The sequence below is a fragment of the Gossypium hirsutum genome, chromosome D10 (assembly GCF_007990345.1).
Source record: "Gossypium hirsutum isolate 1008001.06 chromosome D10, Gossypium_hirsutum_v2.1, whole genome shotgun sequence".
NCBI lineage: Eukaryota > Viridiplantae > Streptophyta > Magnoliopsida > Malvales > Malvaceae > Gossypium > Gossypium hirsutum.
The window spans coordinates 57422496-57442712 of record NC_053446.1 but is presented as its reverse complement, the minus strand read 5'-3'; the positions used below and the strand labels follow the sequence as shown (position 1 = coordinate 57442712).

The window sequence follows — 20217 nt, the reverse complement described above, 5'->3', positions numbered from 1 at the left end:
CACCGTACTCTTCTTAAAAATTTGGAGATAAAAATTTTAAAAATACAAATAATGATTTATCTGTTATGAATATCTTATTAAGTGGATGTCCATCATGATCAAGATAAAGTTTTAATGTACTTTAAATTCTAATAGTTATTAGAATTAGACCTCTACTTCTATTATACTTCTTATGCCTATAAATAGATACTCTGATGAAGCATTGTAATCATCCCCTTTGATCAATAAAGTACATTCTCTATTACTTTCATATTTTCTTTGTTCTTTATTCTCTCTATCTCTCTTTATTTTATAACATTATCAATATAAAAAGAGAGGGTTTTGCAATTACGTTTAATTTTATTCAACATAAAAAAGATCCTAATGATTTGGAGATTATTCTATTATCCAATAGTTGGTCAGATGTCAAGTGTTCATTGTGATTTTAGGAGTTTAAATGATTTTTTTTATAATTTCCAACTTTTTAATGTTTTCTTTATAATTTATTATAATTTTATATTATTTATAAGTTTTTACAAAATTTTAAATATGTTTTATTAATTTTATAAGAAATAGAATTTATTATATATTTTAAATTTTTATATATTTATAAGCTTTTACGGTTTTTTTTTTATAATTTTATACGTTTGTATCAATTTTAATATTTTATTTTTTTAATATTTAATATTTTTATAATTTTTAATACTTATTATAATTTTTTAATTAAAAAATATGAAGGCATATTATAGGTTGATTCATCAATTGGTTTTAACAATAAGCATAGTCAAAGACGAAAACTATTAATAAAGAGATTTAATTGAAGTTAACAAGTACGAATTAAGCAGTGCTTAATTGATTATTTTTAAAATTCAGTACTAAATATTAATCCAACTTTTACTTAAAAGTAATGTTTTACCAAACTTGGCAAATGATGTTTAACGCACCAATGTTAATGTTTCCCATTCATGTCAACATATTGAAAAACATTCATACAACCAATCAAACTTTCAATTTTGTGAAAATGGGTTTAACCAACCACCAATTTTAATATTTTTTAAGCTATAAATAAATATTACATAGTTTAACAAACATATGTAGTTTACTTGACGTACAGATTTTAATATAAAACTAAGTGATTGAAAATTCAAATCTCACTAAATATAAGCATAAATTTTAAAAAGGAAAAGTATATCAGACCGGTTTGTTACTGGTTCAGCCAAATTTGTATCGGTTCAACCACCTGCGTTGTTATATCATCCATACACTAAAACTTAAAAAGGAAGCCAATTTATAAAATCTGCAAAAATGGGGTTCTAAAACTTTGACCAAATAAGAAACCAAAAAAAAAGGTTCTAAAGAACCTGGTAGCCTGGAACAATGTCAACAACTCGGTCTCAAGAAAATTTTGATTTGTTGCTAAAGCTAAATCTACAATTCCAAGACTCAAGCACCATTGAAAACTAGCATTGTCCTTTCTCAGGATCTGCAAAGAGTTGGATGGAGAGACAGATATTCTTACCACCTATTATTTGGTGGTTTAACTCTATAAATACGAACAATCCAGTTCGATGTCGTAAATGCCTCTTCCAAGTGCTCAAGTTTAACATCTTTATTTCCAATTTCGACGCCTCGTGCACGATCATAGCTGCAATATTACAAGGCAGTTATAGATGTATAGATTATGGAATAAAAAGCCGAACCAGACTAGCCAATCAACCAAAAACCGATGGCCTGTCCATTCCAGTGACTGTATAAGAACAGATAAAAAATGACATTTGAACCTTCAATCTCTTAGTTTATATTAAAGACTAAACCATTAACCCAAAAGCATTTCTTTTCCTTAATTATCAACTACATTTAAAATTAATTGTAGATTAAATTAGTGTTTAAACATTAAAATATGAATCAAACCAACCGTTTAAACTAAAGGTCTGATTGGTGCAACCTCTGGTCTGATCTTTTTAACATTATATACACATACCTACATTCATGTGTACATGTTTATTATCAACAAGTTCAACATGCTAAACTTACCCGGGCGGTTTTCCATATTCCGTCATCATCTCTCCAAACCGATAGTAGCATAGCTTGTACCTAGCCATAGTAATAAACATACATAAACAAAGATTTCTCAACATCCAAAATCCTTATACCAAATAATGAATAGATATACATACGTGCCCCAAACGAGAGAGAAGTAATAACTTAGAAAACTTACATGAGGCAATTCAACATTTTAGGAGCTGCACCTTTATCAACACGATATTCCCCATTAACGAGGTAATCGGGTTCCTTGATTACAGGGAAGACTCCACCTCCAATTCTCACCATCCACAAAAATCTATTTCCCAATAATATGTAATTAGAATATGATAATTGCACTTTACAAATTCAGGACAGATTAAAAGTGGAACTCGGGAAACCCAAAACAAAAGAATATAGCAACTGCATTAGCATAGAGACAGTAGAAGACCACTTTTATACACTCAAAACAAGTATGGTTTCCTATTTCTTTTTTCTCCTCTTCGTTTTGCTCTTGTTGGGAGGATTGGCAAGGGTTACATGTAAAAGTAAGGCATACAGTTGCGATTTGCAAAGAATGATTAAGTACACCTATTGATCAAAGTCCAAAAATGCATCCTTCTTCGTACTTTAAAGAAAAAGAAGCTATAATCATTAAACGCTAGAGCTAGATTTTCATACAATTTCTTATGTTTGCATACCATGCATACACAGAATGATCCTCCGTTAATTATCATACTTTAAAGGTACAAATGAACATTAACCATTTAATCAGACTACATCTATCATTCCAACTGTCCAAGTATGAACAAAATGAGTTTCCGTGATTTGAAGCATAGAACAAAGATCATTAACCATTCAAGGCACTTTCACACAAGGCATGAAGTGGCACTAAACAGAATCCGAAAATAATGGATAAAACAAAAGTGATTTCTGTCTTACTTGTTAATGTCATCAGAGGAATACCCTGTAACACCTCCAAAGACAACTAATACATAATCAACATCAAGTGATCTGATTATCTCAATTGCCTCATCTTCGTAAGATGACATAGCACGCCCAACAGTAGCGATATGCGTATTATTCCAAGTGTTGTTGTCAACAATAACCGCTCTGTTTCCCATGGCAGTGATTTGATACCCATAATCCCACCAAGACATCACCTTGGCATCTTGAGGAGTATTTTGCCGAAGCCAAAAGTAAGCCTCACGATAATCATCAAAAATTACTCTATTCCCATGGGCACCTCTCGCAGCCAGTACAATTGAAGGAGATGAGTAAGCTTCTGAAGTGACCCATGTACAGTGGGTAGCATACCTACTGAGCAAGTAAAAGGCACCAAAGAGAAGTGCAATTGCCCCATTTTTCTGGAAAGGCTGGGACTGATCAAGTAAAGCCTACTCGGAAAACAAAGAAGATTCATTAACATAATACTATGGATAGAAATGAAAACTATTAAACTAATATGTATCAGAACAGGTATGTTCACTTTCCAAGATTTCCATGTATTTAGCGGGTCTTTGGAAGATCATAAAACCCATACCCATTACTTTTCAAGATTTCCATGTATTTACAGGTTCTTGGAAGATCATAACCCCATACCCATTTCTCTATATGTATCCATATGAGTGCCAGACATGAGTACTTTTATGAAAAATGAAGAGTCAGAGCAACGTAGGCAGATTGATGTCAAACAACAAAGAGAGGGATTATGCCAGCAGTAAAACTAAAGCAAATCTATCTGTGTGTGAGAGAGACTGGCAGAGAGATGTTACCTTAGAAGAGGACTTTGAGCCGCCACTTCCCTTAGTGGAACCAGTTTGGACAACCTTGTTCTTCGACCTCAACAGCACAGTCAAGTTCTTCACAGTGGCGGAAACAGCGATAGCACTAATAAGGCAAACTGCGGGTGTAGCAACAAGAATCAACCGAACCATAACACCAGCAAAATACATACTTGTCAGACCATACATGACAATAAATATAGTGGCATCGGACAACCGTTTGAAGCAGAAATAAAGACCAGCTGGGAAAAGGAAAAGCAGGATATGGAAATCAAACATGAAAGATGACCACGCTGTTGGCTGATGCTCAGATACAGAAGCAATGATGGGGATGTGATCCTTGGCATATGTTGGATCCAGCAAAGAGTAAAACCTTCCTGTCCAAGGTGAAATATAACCGGATACCATGCCTAATCCCAAAGCAATACCACCCACAGCGACTGCAGAAGTCACGGTGATCCTCAAGAAAGCTTGAAACAATTTTGTGTCACTAAGCATGTGCTTCACCCAATCTAAAAAGTAGAAAACCTACACAAGTAATCCAAACATGATTAATGCAACTTTCCATTACCAGCTCAACGCTCAGACAGATAGAATCACAAAACAAACCCACAAACCACTTTCATTTTATCATTACATGTAAAACCAATTTTTCTCCTACTTGCAGAGTTTGTCGCATAGCTGGATGCAGAAGTACAGAACACACATCAAGCAGTGCAATACCGCTCAAAGACAGTTTCCATCGAAAACCTATGTTTCTTTTCTATGTTACCATCAAATTTTGAAGATCAAGAACACTATTTCCACTAAAAAAGACCAAAGCATACATTGCAAAAGAAATTTTCTTCAGTTTATGCTTTTCCTCAGGCATGGCAAATTGTGTATCCTTGTCATGTTCATGTATAGAAACATTCATGTATCATTTTTGTGTTTTAATCTTGTTTTAGTTAATTTTCCATGCCGGGTTCAATGTAAGCACAAATATACACATTTATCAAGCACTAATTGCTTAGACTACTACAATACTACCAAAATTCATTAAATCGACTGCAAGAAACAGCTAGAAATAACAGAACCTGCATCAAGAAGAAGACGCCCATGGCGGCCATATGTTCACCGGATTGCACATGTTGAAACCCGACAAAGCGGATCTGCATTGCAAGCAACATTCCCAAAATATACATACAATTATACGCAACATATAATCTCATTGAATATCTCCCAGTAATCAAGAGCACCAGCACATAAAGTGGGATCAAGTTAATAATAAAAACATATCCTCCCCAAGCTGAAACCATGTAAAAATAACCAAACGCCGAAGCCAAGCTCCAAGCCAACGATCCCGTATTAACGGCCTTCACGAATACGTAAAACGTGAAAAGCAAAGCGAAAATGGCGACCCCTTCATTATCATAAGAACCAGCCACGGACCTGGATATGTAACCAGGACAAACGGCGATCAAAATGGCGGCCACAAGACCGGCGCCGGAATCCCAGATTTCTTTCCCGAAGAAATAAGCGACGAGGGTCGTATTGGAAGCGAAAAACGGAGCTGTTAAAACGCAGACTTCGCGGATATGGACGGCGAAACGAAGGAAACGGAGGATGCGATAAATGAGAACGGCGGTCACCATGAGACCGGGGTAAAGGGTGCCGCCGACGATTCGGCCTAAAGGGTACCAGCTTTCATAGTCAAACCAATTCCAGAAATCGTAGAAGCCGTTCTCCGTGAGGTAAAGAGTGGTGCGATAATTGAAGTAGGGGTCAAATTCATGGATCATGGATTCATAACGGAGGACAGAGAAGAGACGAGTGATGAATGCCAAGATGTAGACGAGACAGAGGATGGAGACTCGGATCAAGAGTTCTTGTTGCTTGGTTTTGAGTTTGAAGGACTTCAACAGATCTGATGCGGATGCGGGCATGGTCGCCATAATTGATTTGCTGCAAGTTCTGGGTTAGGTTTGGATTTTGTTTTTTTCTTTTAGAGGATCATATCGAGGGAGTGGAGGAGGATGTAAATGTATGATTTGAGAACTCTCAAAACCCTTGAAAAACACTGAGACTTTCAGTGATCTAAAGTAGTTGTTGTCTCAGTCAATAGCTTCTTTGAGTTCTCATAGGTCTCACAGTTCTGCGATTTTTGGGTCAGTTAATGTTTAATTGGGCTTTTTGTACTTTGTTTTGGTCCAAATTTTAGTTCTTGTCTTGCTTCTTGTTATGACTTCATTATTTGTTTGCATATTTGAACGTGCACAACTCGTACAAATCTCACATCTTATATGTATACGAGGATACACCTAACTGACTCAACTATTAATAAGTTTACATTTTGATCACTCGATTTCAAAAAGTTACAAATTGAAATTTGAACTATTTAAAAAGTTACAAGTTGATCATCAGACCATTAAGGGCCCTTTTGGATAGATGTTTACCTCCATTGCGGTGCGTTTAACTTTCTTTTTGTCTCACGTTATATTATTGTTACAATATCTAACCTCACAACCACCATTTTTTTACACTAACCGCAGGTAAATAGGGACTTAAGTTGCTAATGAACATCAATTGTAGGCATTAACTCATTATTCATCATAGGGTAAACTATACTTAAGGTCACTCAACTATTAGTAAGTTCACATTTTGGTCACTTAATTTTAAAAGTTTTAGTGTTTCACAGACTTCCTTCACAATTGTATTCCAGTGATCTCACCACCATTCGACCTCACCCTCTGACGAAGAAACACATCAAACCAAAGCTTTTTGTTTCCTCTTTCAACTTTATGGTCTATTTTTCCTTGAAATGGCTTGAAACTTTGTTGACTTAAACTGAAAAGCCCTAATGGAGAAGCTCTTCGATCTCCATCCACCATCGTCAAATGGTTGCCTAACTCCAATATGTTCCTCTTCTTGGTGAGACTTTCTCTTTGACTTTTTTTTTTGAGCTTCCTTCTCTTGGAACTTTTCGACTAACTCCTGATTGAATTTGGTATGCTTGAGTCTTCATATTTTATATTTTTATTCTCCTTTCACTAATTTTACTATATCCATTTGCTTTTGTATGTCATGCTTAGGGCTCATTAAAATAAGAGACTTTCTTCTTGTTTTATTTGTTTTTATTTGTATTCTTGTTTACTTCGATTGTGATTGTGGTAATATTTGGTTGTTAGTTTGAGGTAAGGGTGTGTGAATAGCTTGATTGTTGATTTTTCTTGGGTTATGGCTTTGGTTTTGGTTGAAGGGTAAATGATGAGTAGGTTAAGAATGATGGGTTACTGAGCTGGTTGGATTAGAGGTGAGGCATGGGGTCGATAATGGCTTTGTAGGACTTGCGGCTTGAGTTGTTGTTGATATTGTTTGGATTATCAAGTTGGTGAGTAGTGGTGCGAAGATCGAGTGACCAAAGTATAAACTTGTAAAGTTAGTTTAGTGAGCAACTTGTAATTTTTTGAAATTGAGTGACCAAATTATAAACTTACTAATAGTTGAATGATCAAATAATAAATTTTTCGGTGCTACATTCAACATATGTTCGCAACTTAATAGCTCATTGACTTAAAAGATAACTTTCGAATAATTCAGTGACCAATTTGTAACTTTTTAAAATTGAGTGACCAAAGTGTATACTTACTAATAATTGAGTGACCTTGGAAGTAGTTTAACAAAAAAAAATCAATTTGGTGCCACATTAGTCGTTATAAATGAAAATTTTATTAAAAATCATAAAAAAGATGCAAGAAGTTCCTTAAAAATTTTAAATATATATATTTTAAAAAATCTCAAATTTAGAATTTATTTGATGAAATTTTAAGTATATTTTTAAAAATGTAATTATGCTTAAACTTTTTTAAAAAATTTAAAAGTCATAAAATTCTAAAAAATAAAATTATCTAAAATCCCCCATTTTCAAATTTATTCATTTTTTAAAATTATAAGAAATGAAAATATACTAAAAATTTCTAAAAAACATTTAAAAATAGGGAAATTATAAAAAAAAGCCTAAGTTAAAAAAAATAAAAGAAAGATCATTTTAAATAATTAGTTTTAAAATTATAAAAATGCAAAAAGTTTATAAAGATTCATAATATTATGAAATGGTTAAATTTCGAAAATTGAAGTTGGATAACGCTCATAGGTGGAATGAAAGTACATATGTATCAATCTGACCAAAAAAGTTCTCAAGGCATCAAAGTGACAATTTTCCTATTATACAAATCTCAATTTATGTATTTCTTTTAACCATTCATAGCTGATCTGAAGTTAATTGAGATATTAACCTTTGGATATCCATTATTCAATTTCACTTCTTCTTTTTTTATAACATATTTGAATATACTATTCAAATCCATTTTAATACGATGATAATGAGTTCCTTTTTGGAAATTTGAATCCATTCTCAATTTTATTTTCTTAAAATTTTTTATTTTTAAATTTGGCTAAATTCTATTATTATCCCTTGTACTATGTGTAAGTTGTAGATTTAGTTCATATATTTTAATTTGGCCAGTTTTAGTCAATTGGTCAATTTTAGTCCCTATACTTTTCAAATTCTAAAATTTCAATCCTGGTCTAAATGATAGCAATCAAATTTGTTTGGCTAAATTTTGTTATTAGTATTATACTATGTGTAAAATTGTAGTTTTAGTGTATGTCCTCTAATTTGATTATTCTTAGGCCCTATACTTTTCAAATTGTGAAATTTTAGTATTGAGGAATAGTTGAAACTAAATAAGTTTAACAGTTAAGTAGCATTTGCTATGATAGAAAGTGATCACTTTCTTAGAAATTTAACGAGTTGGAAAGTGATTCCAATGTTTGGTATGTTCAAATTTATTTACTTTCTTCATAATCTAACTTTCCATTTAGAGTTCTTTTTTAATTCCATCCATTTAAAGTTACTTTTCCATAAACATGGTGATATAATTCCCACAATAAAAGGTGGGGAAGTAACTTTCCCATGTAGATTGGAAAGTAAAAAAAAAAATCATTAAGACAAAATTAGGTAAAAGTACCATGGAGGCTCTTGTACTAGGTGTTAGATTGCATTTTGTACCATTTACTAAAAAAAATAAGTAAATTAGTTAAAGTGGCTCAGAAACAACTTCTTGCTCTGCTATGTAATGAGGTAGACACCCTAATTGTTGATATCTAGTGATCTACAGCCAAAAGGACTCAACTCTCCGAGTTTATCTGTACATTATTCTTTGGTGAATTACAATAACAGGGCAAAGCCCGAACAACAAACGCGACTAGCACGACTCGAACCCAGGCCGCACCTGGGGCAGTGAACACCCTTGAACATCAGGCAATCACATGGCATTCTAAGTTTATCTATACACTGAACAAACACCTTGATAACCTAATGGGCTTTTTGACAAAAAGAGGGATCATATATGGGAAATAGGGAGTTGGAGTGTTTTGTTCTCTAATTTTTTTTTGTGCTTAAGGACAATTGGAGAAACGAGGAGTATTGGGGGACATATTTGTAGTTGTTGTAGAACTAAAAATTCTTTGAACTCATTGTGATCATCTTGCTTTTTGTTTTGTTTTTGATGATCAAATCAATGGTGATGAATGATCTTTGCATTTTGTTAGTATGCCTTTATTAAATTGATTGGTTGTTATTGTTATAGAGCTTTTGTAGATAGGGGGAGCAGAGTACGTCCGTTTGTTTAAAGTTTTATTGCTCTAAAAAATGGGCCTCATGAAATACATCATTCTTACTCTAAAAAATGAAATTATGAAGAGAAGCAACGTGTGAAGATTTTGAAGTAGAATTCAACTTGGATTAAATTCTCTCTCTTTAAGACATCGCCAATGGCTATTTTGAAGGAAGGATTTTCTGATTGGCTTAGAACTCTATTGATTGATTATGAAGCACACAAGAAGTCAAGTTTATTTAGATTTCTCGACATTTATTGTTACTGCATAGGATGCCTATAAATAGGCAGTACTTTGTACATTCAAGGTACTTGTTTTTTATTATGTAGAGAGTTGCGAATTGCTATCCTGACTAATTATTCTCTTCATTTTCGCACTCGGTCTTAGGCATTAATTATGAGTGAATTAAACCTTTCTAAGTGAGGTTTGGGTGAGTGGTTGTAACTAGTTGGGACTAGCTCTTGGGGTTGCAAATTCATCTTAAGAAATGTAGTTTGGGCTTACACCAATAGGTTGTTGGATCAACTGAGGAATAAGAGACCATTCACTGAGCAATGCTTCGCAGAATAGGATTGTTCTTGAACTGCATAAGCAAATGACTGTGTGCAGATCGCTCTCTATGTTTGCTATTTTTATTTATGTTTTATTGTTTGTCCAATTCTATGACTGAACTTGTGACTGCTCCCGGGCATGAGTGCACTGGAGCTTAGAATAATGAAATTAAAAAGATAGAAATAAGTGTGGTGCCTGCAAGTGCACAAGTCAGATTGTAATATAGTTAATTACAACGAAATACTAGAAATATGCTGAGGATCGTACCCAAGGAATTGTTGGGTTGGTAAAAATTATTACTAAATTAATTATTCCTAAAACAAGCACTAGTTTAGTCGAGTTAAAAATTAATAGTGCGAACCCATGATTAAAATTTCAATAAAATTAATTAAATTAAAACTACACCTAGGATTAAAACGATTGGAACATCCTAGGTTAAAATAACTTCGCCTAGGTTGGTTGAATAACTAATTATCAATTAAGCCAACATTTACCACTCTTAACTAAGAATACCCCCTCAATCTTATCCTTGCTAAGGGTGACTCTCTAAGATACCCTTTCGATCTCACTTAGGCATACGGATACCCTTTCGGTCTCACCTCTCAATACAAGTTTAATAAATGCTTACGTAACAGAATACCCTTTTGGTCTCATCTGCCTAAATATTCTATTAGGGTCGTCAATCCTAGTATACTTAGATATTTAACAAACTTGAATAAACAACCAATCTAAGATAAATAATCACATAATTATTTAATCAATTAAACAATCGACACATGCAAGATATTTATGAAAGCACAAGTTTTATTCTTCTATTTATACAAACATTCAATTAATCCATTAACGAGATAGATATAAATAAAAAGAATAAAGGAATGAATGTTCATTGATAAATCGAGATTAAAGCATGCGTCTGGAACATTCTTCGCTCACAACGTCGAAACTTCGAAATAAAGAGATTCCTATTAAGAAAATATCTTAAAAATGTAGTCTACTAAAAAACTAAAGCTGAAATTAGTCAAAAGTTCCCCTTAAATCTAATTACAAAGTTAATTATATAGGTAAGAGTTTGAAGACTAAAATGCCCCTCCATTTAATACAACAATTAGGGCTTTAAATTAGAAAAGACCCTGAACTGCCTTTGAAATCGTGGTTACCTTGCATAGAGAAATGTCGCAATGTGGAGTACCTTCATCGTCGGGAGTACCTTCATCGTCATGACGTGGAACCAATGTTGCAATTTTCAGGTCTTAATGTTGCAACATTCGCATCAGTTGCTTCCCAAGAGTTTGTTCTTGTGTCTGTCTTCTATGTCACGACTTCCATGCCCTAATGTCACGACATCGACAATAGTTTTGTCCAGAAGTCGCATTTTTAGCTCTCGATCTATCCTACATAATTACATAACCTTATTTAAATATAAAATATGATAAAAACTACTAGAAATCATAATTTGGCTACTTAAAATGTAAAAACATAACTTATTATTAAATTGTCTTAATTTTACTATTAAACAAGCTAAAATTATATGAAAAGGGTACAAATTAATAACATGATCCACAAGGACAGATCAACTTGCTACCGAATAGTCGATTGATATAATTAGTTAGCGAGATGAATTGAGTTGTATGGTGAGATTCAAAATAAAAGCGTATGTCATAGATTAAAACGTTAACCCTAACACTAACAAATAATTCAATCAAATAAAATTAACTATGGATTTTAAATTAGTTTAACATGTTCAAGAGTTTCATAGAAAATATAAAAGAATAATTAAAGGGTTCTTTCGATGTTTATAATTTCTCGAATTACGATATTTGTATTGCATTTAATTTTCTAGTAGATGTTATTTTAAAAAGAAAAATCAAAAGAGTTTTAATCTTTTATATTTGATTGTTTACTAAAAATTTAAATTAAATAGTTGTAATTAATGAAATAATTATATGTGAAAAAATAAAAAATAAAAATACTTTAACTAAAATTAAGAGCATTAATGACCGAAAGTAATCAATTAAAGAACTATTTAACAACGACTTTTTTAAATTTAAGGGTTCTTTTTTTATATGTATAACTTTTAGATAAAATTTATACATAGAAAATAAATGGTGTTAAATGATTCTGGATTTAAAGAAAAATTAAATAAAATTAAATATTTGGTATATCTACAATATGCCATTATTAAGAATCATGAATTGCTTGGGATAACATATATTTTATGTTAAATATATTGTATTATCCACATAAATAATAAATTTATATGCAACAAAATCAAAATTTAAAAACAAAAACGATTAAAAAATAAACCTAAATCAAACTTGTACTAGGATTCATAACATGAAATCCAACTCCAACTAGGATTCCAATTCTATCATGAAATCCATTTCCCCTTATTAGGATAAATATTAATTCAACTCAGATTCCAAATACAACATCATTCATTTGAAACCTAAGAAAAACTTCACTACGATTCAAAGTGTTAGCATTGATGGAGGTTTCGGAACCTAGAAGAAGGCTGGTCAAGAAGAAATCATCTATGGAGGAAGAAATCGACAACATCCGTGAGATCGTGCAACACGATTTCCCTAAAACCAACAAGAGAAAGCTTCAAAAACCGAGTGATCGGGAGGAGATCTGGGGTTGGCTTAACTCGGATGATCAGGACCAGAAAGACGAACAAATCTGTCGTAAATCTGATACTGATGCAGAGATCGAGGCGATGTTCGATAAGGTCAAGAGAAGGAAGAAGATGGAGGAAACAAGTTCTCCGGAAACTGGATTACTCATTGAGAAAGTAATGGCTCAAATGGAGATTGCTGCCACAGATGACATTGAGCTTAACATCCAAAACAAACCCGCTATTAGAAAGATCCAAATGCTGCCTCTTCTTACTGACTTTCTCTCCAAGAAAAAGCTGCAACAAGAGTTTTTGGATCATGGGATTTTAACTTTGTTGAAGAGTTGGCTCGACCCTCTTCCCGATGGAAGCTTACCAAACGCCACCCTTCGATCTTCCATTTTGAATATCTTAACTCAGGTGATGCCTGTTGATATCAGCTTAGAAGATGGAAGGGAGCAGTTGAAGAAGAGTGGGCTTGGTAAAGTCATTATGTTTCTTTCAAAATCAGACGAGGAAACCACTGCCAATCGAAAACTTGCCAAGCATTTGGTCCAAAACTGGTGTCGAACCATATTCAACAAGACTACAAGCTACTGTAACCTCAGAAACAGCGTAATTCCAAGGATGAAGAAGCCATTAATGAAGCAATCAACAAGGGTAGAATTGAGGGAGGCAGATTTAGATTTGGAAGGTCCTCGCAGGCCATGTTCATCAGGAACAGCAAGCGGGTCTGTTTCAGTGCCTGAACCAGCACCATGCGTTTATGAGGCGAACCCTCTAACAAATTTCAAACCAGAGTTTGCAAGACGTTATCGGAGATCTAGAGAAGTGAGAGAAAGCGAGTGTTTTGAAAGGATAGAGAAGAAGATGAGTGGATTGAAAAAATCGAAGAAGAAGAAGACTCTGCAAGCTCCAAAACCTGCTGTTTTGTAGACTCTAAACAGGATACGCAATGAACAATGTTTCGGATAATACTATAAAATTGAGTTATGTTTGTTTCGTCCAATCAAAATTAAATTTGATTTCAATTTTAATTATTATAGTTTGTATTCAAATATGAGCAAATAATTTGTTGAATATTGACTTATTAATTAAGTCGTTAAATGTCATATCGTAAGGTTTTCCTTTTTGCTTTTTGGGCTCATCAATCATTTTCACTGCTAGCTCTCAACATTAATTAATTAGTTGACTCCATAGTCAATCAATCCATTTTTAATGTCTTCATGGAGTTAATAATTATGATTTTGTAAACTTCCTGGGTAGGTTTAATGGGTTTAAAGGTTAATGTGTTTATCATTTCAGGTGTAGTATAAGTTTGAGTCACACTAGTCGCATTTCTGTTAAGATTTTATCTTTTTATAATTTACTAAAAAATTATGTTTTTTTTTAATTTTTTTTCTTATTACTTTTTTTATATTTGATAGTTATATTGACCTTGATTAAATTATGAGTTATTTAGTATCAAATAGGTAAAATAAATAAATTTTCTCAACACGCATATATTTCCTTTACAATATTTAATCTCGAAATCAATTCGTGTTAATTTTATAAGTAAAAAAAAGCCTAATGATTTATTTGACACTTCAATTTCATAAAAAAAGTCATTCTAATCTACTATTTAATTTTTACCCCTTAAACTTGTGTTTTTTGTCAAATCACATTAAAATGTGTAACAGTACTCTATACCCGGCCTAAACGATAAGGTCAAGCCTGAGAAGCTACCTCCATTATTTTTTTAAAGCACAGTATTCTGAAATTTAGTTTTAAAGCAAAACCAAAAAGAGTTAACAACCGTAAAACATAATACGTCAATTATTATCCTACAACATCGCATATCTTAAAATTACTTGAAATAGGCTAGTGATACTAATGGTAATAAAGATGATAAATAGTATGACCGAGCTTCCAATCAGTCGACTTGATCAAGTTTGTGGGTTACTTGTAGTACAGTCAACAGAAAAAATGAATTATGATCTTATAAAGAAATAATTATAAGTTCTTATAAAGAAATAATTATAAGTTCAAACAGATTTAGGTTAGGCCTAATAAAATCCCAAATTCAAATTCGAAGTCAGATCCAAAAGGTAAATCATTCAATTTAACATATCGAAACAGCTTAGACAAATAGTTAGTCAGATTATTCTCATATACAGAATAGATCAAAATATATGCAGTTTTCCTATCCCCCACCCGCTACACACAATCTCCGACCGACCCAACATACCAAATAGCTTATTGAATACCCATCCAACCCTACAGACCAAATAGTATCGGTATGACACATTCCTATAATTGCAGACTAGCTGCCAGATCAGAATATAGAGGTTGAATTTTGGGCAATAGAGGTTAAATTTTAGGCAATAGAGGTTTTGTTCGGACTTATTCATCATTCTCATGTTTTTCCCGGGTGAAATCTTGATCAAGATTCCTGCTAGGATTTGGTTCCAGTTCTTTTCCACTTCGCAACGTCACTGCATTTGCGTGTTGTCTTGGGTTAGATTTTGTTTGTGATAGCAGTTTTCCCCGTGAGTTTATTTTCTCAATTGATGTGGTCAATTCTTTTATAGATGTCTTTGTTCTTTATTGAAAATCCTCTGTTTTCTTTTAAAAATAAACAGTTTGTCGTGTATTTGCTGTTGGAAATCAAGCACATTAGCTGCTAATTTATTGACCATGGTTTCTAAAGAGGTACCTGAATCTTGTGTTTATTGTGGAAACTGGTTTTGGTATGGCTGGTTATACTATAGGTTTGCCCATATCTCAAGTTAGGATGATCTTTCCATCCTAGGTTATATGTACTTGCATAAGGGTCATATCGCCTTTGGGGTGGTCTAGAAAATTTCCACACAGCATCCAAATGGGTCATAGTATCATCACACAAATTAGGGCATGCATGAGTTGTATGTTCGGGTGATGCACAAATTTCGCACAGTCAGGCGGTCCTATTTTTACTGCAAAAAGAGAATTCATGATATTAGTAAGTTTTTCGACTTTATCTTCTAAAGTTGAAATACTTAGCTGGTGAACTCTTCTAGTGGGTTTAGGATTGGCTCAGAATTGTTGTGTAACACCCCAACTCGATTCCGTCGCCGGATTAGAGTTACGAGGCATTACAGATCAAAACCCAACTCAATTTTTTTTAATTATACTAACTCAACCACGAAATTTCATTCCACATATATATATATATACATATATATATAAACAGATAACCAATTAAAATCAAACATGCATCATAAATCAAATTACATATACTAACCATGTCTCAAAATTTCAACCATGTCATTATCATTTACCTAATCAAAATTTAATATCATTCAAATTCTTAAAACATTTCCAAACATATATGATTATATATCAAAATCCAAGCATATATCCAAACTTATATTTGTATACATATTTCATTTCAAGTTACTAACTATACTACATATTACAAGATAGGTGGTACACCCTATTTGGACAACTATTATACATCAATTTGAACAGCATTTATATACCAAACTAAATAGCATTTTCACACCAAAATTTGGACAGCATATTTACAAAATTGGACTGCATTTATACATCAAAAATTGACAGCATATACATATATAATTGGACTGCATTTATACATCAAAAATTGACAGCATATACATATATATTTGGACTGCCTTTGTACATCAAAATTTGACAGCATATACATATATAATTGGACTGCATTTATACGTCAAAAATTGACAGCATATACATATATAATTGGACTGCCTTATACATCAAAAATTAACAGCCTATACATATATAATTGGACTGCATTTATACATCAAAAATTGACAGCATATACATATATATTTGGACTGCATTTGTACATCAAAAATTGACAGCATATACATATATAATTGGACTGCATTTATACGTCAAAAATTGACAGCATATACATATATAATTGGACTGCCTTATACATAAAAAATTGACAGCATATACATATATAATTGGACTGCATTTATACATCAAAAATTGACAGCATATACATATATATTTGGACTGCATTTGTACATCAAAAATTGACAGCATATACATATATAATTGGACTGCATTTATACGTCAAAAATTTACAGCATATACATATATAATTGGACTGCCTTATACATAAAAAATTGACAGCATATACATATATAATTGGACTGCATTTGTACATCAAAATTTGACAGCATATACATTCATTTACTCTATCAATAAGCCAAACGTAATTTATCACCAACATTTACAAGCATACTTCAATTTATAAATCATCCCCTATATTCACTTAACTACTAAATCCAACCAAATCATATATATATATATATTTCATATATAATACATAACCTAGACACTGAACTTAACATTACTTATCTTAATGAATATAACAACTTAATTACTTCAACCACATAATTACCGAAACACTTGAATGAAATCACCATGCACATATATATACATTACCATATAAATACTAACCATAAAATACTAATCCATGATTAAAGTATGCTTAAACCATAATTCAGCCCAAAACCGAACACAAACAAGAAAATTAAGCCATTTTCGCATGGCTTAATATTACATAATCTAAATTCAAGCATTTTAGCTACGCTATACATGCCATAAGCCCGAATTCAAAATTTAAAAAATACCGAGAGGAGTCGATAGTGTGATAATCTTCTCTGACGATCCCCGAGCTCGTAACCAACTTCCAAAATCTATAAAACGAAGAACGACATACACACAGTAAGCTATTTAAGCTTAGTAAGTCAAAAGCAAACATTATTCATTTTAACATTAATATTAAACCAACCAAATCAAATATAAATAAACATTTAACTTTAATAACTTAATGCAAAAATACTCCAATTATTGTATACTTATCAAAATATAATTTAAAAAGAAACTACAATAATAATCCAAACTACCAATGACTTATAAGTACAAACATGCTCACATATTGTTCATATATCAAATAACTTTGTATCATCAATTCAATATACAACTTACCTTAATTTCATAGCATGATATAAATACATACCTGAACACTATTATTATTTCGATTTCACATTCGGTCTTCACTTAATATTGCCCGTTGAACCGTTCGGAATTAAAAAGGACACACGGATAATTAAAAAGCTAGTACAATGCCAACGTCCCAGACGTGGTCTTACATGTAATCACATACCGATGCCACTGTCCTAGACAGGGTCTTACACAAAAACACAAGTCGATGCCGACGTCCCAAACGTGGTCTTACACGAAAACACATATCGGAGTCCTATGTCATGACATAAGTATCCTATCTATTCCTAGGGTTCATACGGGGCTTTTAGGCGTTGATTATCGATCGAATCGAACTCGAAAGAAAATTCCTATCTTAATAATAATTTTCGGCCAAAACATATAACAAATAAATAATTTAATTTATCACTTATCATTTATATATTCTTGAATTTAACAACATTTAAATGCTTATCGACTTACCTCGGATGTCGTCGACTGCTAAATCGGCTACTCGACCACTTTTGTCTTTCCACGATCCAAATTCGATTTCTTTAATTCTTGATCTAAAAATATTCAAATTAAGCTTATTTAAACACCATTCTATTCAATTTACCCTAAAAACACATGAATGGGCAAATTACAATTTTGCCCTTAAAATTTCACACTTTTTACAATTTAATCCTTTTTGCTCAAAACACAAAATACACCAATTTTGACTACACTCCTTAAGGGCCGAATATTCCTAGTGTCTATACAAGCTCATGCATTTCATTTATTTCACATTATAGTCCTTCAAAAATTTATTTTCTCAATTTAGCCCTAATTACTCAAATTCACCAAAAATTCAAAGACAAAACATGTTAATCTAAAAATTATATTTCATATTTCATCAACTAAAATCATGAAACTCAAACATTCATCAATGGCACATTTCAAAATCATCAACAATTCAAAAAATTAAGGCATGGGTTTTGAAGTATTCAAAGCAACGATCTCAAAAACGTAAAAATTATCAAAAAAACAAACAAAATTCATACCTCAATCAAGCTTGCAAGTGCCGAATATACTAAAGCTTTTAAACAATCTTCTTTATTCTTAGTTTCGGCCAAAAGATGGAGAAAAAATGCTTTAATTTTAATATATTAAACATGCACTAACATTAATAATTAGTTTACTTTATTAACCTTTACATAAATATACATATATACTTATATTTATATAAGGCTATACTTGTACTTTGCCACCCACTAACTATATTTTGGCCTTATTACATCATAAATCCTCCATTTAATAAAGACAACAACAATTTGGTACCTTTAGATTTAACCCCTAAATTTTCATTTTACGCGAGTAAGCCATTTTCTTTAATCAATCTCTCAAACGACAAAATTAAAACACGAAAATTTCACACAATTAAATTCACACATCATAAACACACAAAATAATATTAAAATATTTTTTTCTAATTCGGATTTGTGGTCCCGAAACCACTGTTCCAATTAGGGTCAAAATTGGGCTGTTACATGCTGAGTATTTGCAACCATCGTGGATATCAAGTCCTTTGCCTGTTGGGGGTCATGTTGACCAATGCCCCTCCACTAGTGGCATCTATCATGTTCATTTCCATGGGCTTCAATCCCTCATAGAAGTATTGAAGAAGAGATTGTTCTGTTATCTCATGTTATGGGCAACTTGCGCACAACTTCTTAAATCGTTCCTAATAGTTGTAAAGAGACTTTACATCCTTTTGCCTTATCCCAACAATCTCCCTCATTAATTCAGCTGCGTGTGATGCTATAAAAAATTTAAGTTCAAAATTAGTATCCATAATAGGATACGCAATGCATAGCGGTTGTTGTTTTGCAGGAGCTTCGGCCATTTACCGAATCGTTTGAGTCATTGGTTATTATGCTGGATTCGAGTTTACGTTACGCAAAATTTCCCGGAACAGATTTGGTCATAAGAAAAAAAAACAAGATTAGTACGTTACCAGTCCCCAACAACGGCACCAAAATTTGATGTGTTGTTGAAAGCACCAAAAACAACCTATCCCTAAGAAATAATGAAAAGAATAGTATAAGGGAAGTAGGGCCAAATCCTCAGGGACTGGATCGTTACAACTTATTGTTTCTTGAAATCCTAGGCGTAGTCGTGCCCAAGAAAAACAACTGACCTGGGAAAAAAGCGATTGTTCCTTGCACAAGATAAAAAGATTACTTTTGAAAGGAAATGGATGGAAGCGTCAGTCCCATAATGCGGAGAAATGATGAATACTCGTTGAAAATGCTAAGTGCGAATTCTGAGCCTCATGAACTCTTTTAGAGGAGTCTTGATAACATTTGGCTAGATGAGTTTAGTTACTCATGTTTTTTGGGAAAAAACACAAATTTAATGAAACAGATTTTTATTGGAAAGGAAAAGAAACAAAATGCTAAGAGCTTTAAGGGGAATGAGTTTTTTTTTACAGAAATAATGAGTGCATATTCGTGTCACTCCATTCCGTACATAAAAAACCTAGTTTGTTTCTATTTAAACGTTAGAAGATAATAAAAGATATAATTTAAAATTAAATATAAACAATATCATAATAATCCTAACAATAATATT

At 32.5% G+C, this 20217-nt stretch overlaps 2 protein-coding genes across 2 annotated transcripts; one reads left to right on the top strand and one right to left on the bottom strand.

Moving 5' to 3' along the window:
- Positions 1-1250: 1250 nt before the first annotated feature.
- Positions 1251-5910, bottom strand: LOC107915172 (dolichyl-diphosphooligosaccharide--protein glycosyltransferase subunit STT3B). Its single transcript, XM_016844333.2, has 6 exons — positions 4862-5910; positions 3777-4313; positions 2944-3398; positions 2198-2320; positions 2014-2073; positions 1251-1624 (listed from the first exon to the last, which is right to left on the bottom strand). The coding sequence occupies exons 1-6, from the start codon at positions 5717-5719 to the stop codon at positions 1495-1497; spliced, it is 2163 nt and encodes a 720-aa protein (XP_016699822.1). The 5' UTR covers positions 5720-5910; the 3' UTR covers positions 1251-1494.
- A 6570-nt stretch (positions 5911-12480) lies between these two features.
- LOC107915553 (protein IWS1 homolog 1) lies at positions 12481-13545 on the top strand. Its single transcript, XM_016844696.2, has one exon. It carries the CDS (start codon positions 12481-12483, stop codon positions 13543-13545), a length of 1065 nt encoding a protein of 354 aa, XP_016700185.2.
- The last annotated feature ends 6672 nt before the right edge of the window (positions 13546-20217 follow it).